The sequence below is a fragment of the Cupressus sempervirens genome, chromosome 4 (assembly GCF_028749045.1).
Source record: "Cupressus sempervirens isolate cs-2001-9-10 chromosome 4, ASM2874904v1, whole genome shotgun sequence".
Lineage (NCBI taxonomy): Eukaryota > Viridiplantae > Streptophyta > Pinopsida > Cupressales > Cupressaceae > Cupressus > Cupressus sempervirens.
In genome coordinates, this window is record NC_143121.1 from 857732275 (window position 1) to 857738382 (window position 6108).

General features: G+C 32.2%; 1 protein-coding gene across 1 annotated transcript; it reads left to right on the forward strand.

Moving 5' to 3' along the window:
• Nucleotides 1–856: 856 nt before the first annotated feature.
• LOC149564117 (cytochrome P450 93A3-like) lies at nucleotides 857–5392 on the forward strand. Its single transcript, XM_089824107.1, has 2 exons — nucleotides 857–1841; nucleotides 4624–5392. The coding sequence occupies exons 1-2, from the start codon at nucleotides 963–965 to the stop codon at nucleotides 5257–5259; spliced, it is 1515 nt and encodes a 504-aa protein (XP_089680233.1). The 5' UTR covers nucleotides 857–962; the 3' UTR covers nucleotides 5260–5392.
• The last annotated feature ends 716 nt before the right edge of the window (nucleotides 5393–6108 follow it).

Here is a 6108-nt window from a genome sequence, read left to right on the forward strand (position 1 = left end):
TCTAGAAAGACGTCTCATTAATGTGGACTACACAGTCTTATCTGAAAGAGAATATTAATATAGCCAACTTGATGATATGAATTCCAGTTTTAGGAACCAAACACGAAAGATGTATCTTCCCACTCATCTTTGAATGTAATCAAAAGGATAAATTATTTTTTCAAAATCAGATTTTGAAATCCAAAACCTAGTTTTGACAAATCCAGATTTTGAATCAAAACTCAGTTTTACTAATTCCACGAATGAAACAGACTCTTATGGATTACAGGCCCTTAAGGATTGAGATTATAAGAAAACAATATAATAGCTGCTTTGTCTAAGAACAGCTATGCTCTGATAATTTATTTTGTCTTCCCGCATTTCTAGATATTAGAAAGTTACTTATATCTAGAATTATTCAGACAATAAAACTTAAATTTCTAAGATATATATTTAAAAATAGTATGAATAGACAATAACGAATTAAACGCATATATACAATCATATTGATATTTTTCTAGTTGTTGTTATTTGTTAACAAGCACTTGCTCTTGTATTTGTTAAACAAACAAAACTGCTGCGTACTTCATCTTTGGAGACTTTGCTTTCGTTTCTGTCAGACGGAATATAATTGAATTTTGGGTTGTGGAATGTTATAATGTCTTCTTCTGTTATTTTTTTCCACTTGGCCTGTTCAAACATCTTCTTCCTTTTTGTCATAAATACAAATCAGTAATTTAATTGAAGATGTGGACTAAAATGGAAGCTCTTCTTATCTTTTAGCATTCGTCCTGCAATACCCATAAATATATATTGTATATTACCCATAAATGCATTTCTATTTTTATTTAAAAACTTTCTTCTTGTCACATTGTTCTTGACTTTAATACTCTCACCCAAGTGTTCCTTTATAAACAAGGGTTTGATGCCTTACATGAATCTCGTCATAGAAGGTTTCTCTGAAATTAGGCTTCAAATTTTCAATGGATCTTGCAATGATCATTAGCTTTCTCGGTGTACTAGGAGCATTCATAATCTTCAAAGCCCTGTTTGGTAGAAGCAAGAAGAATCTGCTTCCCCCAGGGCCATTGGCTCTGCCATTGATAGGGCACTTACATCTGCTAGGAACTCATCCCCACCAGACCCTGCAAAAACTAAGCCTAAAATATGGACCTCTGATGCAAATTCGTTTGGGCTCAGTACTCTCTGTTGTGGCCACTTCCCCAGACATGGCGAGGGAGTTTTTGCAGACCCATGAGAGCAAATTTGCATCAAGACCCCAATCTGCCGCCATTAAATACCTGGCCTACAACTGTGCAGACTTCTCCTTTGCCCCCTATGGCCCTTACTGGAAGTTCATGAAGAAGATCTGCATGAATGAGCTTCTCAGCGGCAGACAATTGGACAATTTCTTGCCCGTTAGGGCACAAGAGCTAGGGTTCTTCATGGAGACAATTTTAAACAATTCTGTTCAAGGGAATGTTATTGATTTGGGTTCTGAGTTGATTTCTATGTCAAACAATGTGATATCCCGAATGGCGATGAGCACAAGGTGCTCTGGCTCTGATGCAGAGGCTGTTGAATGTAGGAAGCTGGTGAAGGAGGTTGCGCTCTTGACTGGGAAGTTTAATCTGGGTGATTTCATTCATGTTTGCAGGAATCTTGATTTGCAGGGGTATGAGAAACAGATGAAAGATGTGCACAGGAGATTTGATTGCCTCATGGAGAAGATCTTGAAGCAGCATGAAGATGGAGGAGATGATGGAAGGCCCAAGGATCTCATTGACATTCTCTTCACCATTTCCAACGATGAGGAGGCAGAGATAAAGCTTACCAGGGACAACATCAAGGCATTCATCCTAGTAAGTTTCTGAACCTCAATAGTTTCTCTCATGGATTTTGATACAGTTTTCTTCTTTTTTTCAAAGGTTTTTATAAGAAATCAGTATCAGTGATTGCTCTGTCCTTCACCGATACATGCAAGCCTTTGTGTTCTTAATTCTTCCATTTCTTTCTTAATATTGCTTGGTGCTGGGTCTTTTGGTAGGTTCATCAAAATCTTTTATTTCATTTCATATCCTATTTCTTTGCTACTATTTTGCAATATTCAAGAGAATAATGACCTCACTAATAGTACAAATTATATTATTTTATAAATAGTTAATAAGCAATTTATTATTTTCAATTAGAAAATAATATTTATAAATATAAATTAGTCAAAGTATTTGCAATTTTCTCTTTAATAAGATAAAATTTATCTTACAATTTTTTACAATATTTGATATTTTTTGGAAGATGTTAAATTCTTTTTATTTTATATGACTTGTTATTATACGTATTTTTTCTTTGTTTGGTCATAATTTTAAGTGGTTATATTTGGTATATATACTAAAATATTTTTAATTTTGAATGAGACTTGATTTGTTGGTGAAGTTAAATGCTTCTTAAAATAATCTTGAATTTCAAAATTGGAAATCTTTAGATATTCCTTCTATCACAATTTCAATATGATCAACATAAATTGCTCACTTGCAATTTATTTCATAATATTTTGTAATTGTTTGTTTCAAAATTCTGACTGGAAGACTTATCTATTAATATGATTTAATATTAGATTCAAAAACTATCCCAAGTAAGACATATATTGTGAACAACTAGCCATATCAAAAAAATGCATTTGGGCCAAGAATATTGATTCCATAGCTATTTCCATGAGGAACCTCAAAACCTCCATAAATAAGTGTCTATTAAGATCAAAGTACCCATTAGAAACTAATAATTTAAAAGATAATATCTTAGTGTACTTGAACCTTCCTCTTCATGTAACAATTGTAGGTAGGGTCATCATCTCTCCATCACTAAGCCATTAAGTCATGGACTGAAGGCTCTCGAAGGATTGGAAATTAAAAAAAGGTTTTGAGGAACTATAACAATAGTACCTAAAAGTTTAATGGGCCAATGATTAGAACCCCTCCAATCAAGAATTTCAAAAGTTTTACTTAGGAAACCATAAATATATCTAGTCATTCAAAGATAACATCTTCTCCACCCATCTTATTATTCCAAGTAAAATTATGATTAGTTGACCTAATATCAATTAAATTTAAGAGGTCCATTTTCTCATGAAATAGCTCATAGAAAAGACTCAAATGAGCCAACCCTCCTATTTTCTCATCTAAACTTAATATCTATTTGAAATTACTATGTAACACCCAAGGAAGAAAAGGAGCACACACTTGAACATACCTTAAATGGGCCAAAGAAGGATTTTACCATTAAAATAAAAAAGAGCATACACATAAGTAACCAAAATTGTCTCTCTAGCACCCAAACTAGAGGCAACCATAGATAAAGTTGAGTGAATAGAAATTTGCCAAAGAGAGAAAACCTTACATGCATCCGAAAAAAGACCCATAATTCTAGAGGAACCCAAGGAGCTAATACACCAACACTATCCGTAATGCCGAATACTAGAAGAACAATGAGATGTGGCATCAACAAAAATCTTGGACTCTTAAATAAAAAAGATAGATGAAGAATGAAATTCAACCAAGTCATGAATAGCCTTTTATCGAGAGATTCTATTCAACCCCCTAACATTCCATGAGAGAATAATCATTGATGGGAGTGGGAGAAGTGATCCTCAAAGGGCTTGAATGACCCCGATTTGACCAAAAATTCACCAGCTGACTTCATCTTCTCTTGATCCTTTTTTGTGACCACCTTTCAAAGAAGTATCAAAAGAGACTTTCTCAAGGGGTTGTTTTGTAAACCCAAAGCCTAAGAAGACTCTTTCCCTTTACTAGATGTTTTTACCTCCTTGGCCAAGTTTTTCACAATAATATAATCATGTAAATCTACAAGGTCTCCTAGATCCCCTAATATAAGACCTATTGGAGACAGTCCTTGATGTTGAATAGAGTCTCTAGATGCATATTCTCCAACCAATACTAAATAAATGTGAAGAAACATCTACCAAGAACCCTTCCTCTAAGGTTGAAGTATCTAACAACTCATGTCTATTAAAGCTCTCATTTATCTGCCTATCCCTATAGGACCTTTTTTTCCCTCCCATTATTCTGGGACCTAACAATTATAAAACCACCCTTGTCAAAGTCATCTTCTTGCATATGGACTTTTCCTTTCACCCCATTATCCATCTTCAGGATTAAGGAAGAAGGAGAACTACCAAAACACCCAACAAAACCACCAAGCTACTTATTAAATTGAGGATACTAGCATTGAAGATGTCCATAGTCATGCATGACATATTGGACAATGGAAATGAAGAGATTCATTATCTAATTATTCCACTTACATAGAGCCTAAACAAAATTCCAAAGAATCTAACAATTTAAAATTTATTTTATTTTATTCTAATAGAAATTATTTACTACTTCTACAATTACTTAGAAATCATTTTATAATCTTAATTAAAATTAAATATAAGTTTTAAATCAAATGTTTTTTTAACCATTCTAATATTGTTAACATAGTTTTTGATTTGCATTTTATTTCATACTATTGTCATTTTTGGTTCAAAGTTTTGAGAGTGGATTTAGCCTTACAAGGATGAATTTAATATTAATAAATATTTTAAGGATTTTATGAATTTCAATTAATTAAGTTTGATAAAACTTGCAGGACCTATTTGCTGCTGGTACCGATACTTCAGCCATTACAACAGAATGGGCATTCTCAGAACTTATGAAAAATGCTCATATTATGAAAAAAGCTCGTGAAGAGATAGATATTGTTGTGGGAAGTGAAAGACTTGTTGAAGAAGTGGATATTCCAAAATTGACTTATCTCCAAGCAATAGTAAAGGAGACCTTGCGCTTGCATGCTACAGGGCCTTTAACAGTGAGAGAATCCATAGAGGATTGTAATATTAAAGGATACTTTATTCCTGCAAAGACTAGACTTTTTGTTAACATTTGGGCCATAGGACGAGACCCAAACTATTGGGAGAATCCTCTTGAATTTAAACCTGAGAGATTTATTAGCAATGATGGAGGTTCTAGTATTGATATGAGGGGTCAACACTTCCATTTTATACCATTTGGAAGTGGCAGGAGAGGGTGCCCTGGAACTTCACTTGCCTTGTATTTCATTCACACTGCTCTTGCTGCCATGATTCAATGTTTTGATTGGAAGACAAATGATGATGAAGAGATTGACATGAAGGAAGGAGTTGGCTTAACACTTCCTAGGGCCAATCCTTTGAAATGCATGGCCACCCCTAGATTTTCCCACCTTCCTACTTACAAATCTGGTTAAATCATTTAGAGTTTGAAAGTACTAATATCATAAGGATATTGGATCTTTTCCTTTATGGTTCATTACTCTTGAAGCTAGATTATATGTTTTCTATTTTTCATTTTATAAAGAATAATATCAAGTAAATTTAGTATATGATCAAACATAGAACTTTGAATAATCTATTAATTGATCTAGAATCCTATTTTTAAGGTATTGATTTATAAAAATATTTTAATCTTCAAAAATATAAACTTTCAGAATATATGTAATCAAGTTCTTTAACATGATAATATGCTTATGCTAACTTCTTTATATTTCTTTTTAAAAAATGTACTTTAATATTCACATTATTTAAATAAGATTATAATTTTCAAATAAAAATAATTAGATATTTGAGTTATCATTCAAAAAAAAATAGATAGGGTCAAACATTATTTTTTTTTTAATCAAAAAATGGTTAGCTTTGTGAGTATATGATTAAAAAAGAAAAAGAAAAATAGATTTTTATATTTAATTGAACAATACTTATATTTAGCCAAGAGGCTCTTTAGTCACATAAAGACCCTCAAATATGTGAAGGACCGGAATTTAAACTTAGGCAACATAGTTTTTAGATGTTAACATGGTGAATAAATATTTTAATATAACGAGATTGTAAACATTAACTAATTCCTTAAATATTTAGTAGTTTAATTGATTGAACAATTTAAAGTTTCTTTCAAAAATTCTCTTTTGCTCTCAAAGAAAATAGAAATCCAATTGTAACAATAGGTATCCCCATTTCTTTACACTTATTTTGTGTATGTTGATTCTTCTCTACAATAGAGTCAGAAAAAATATTTTATTGTAGCTTGATAGTGATTTTTA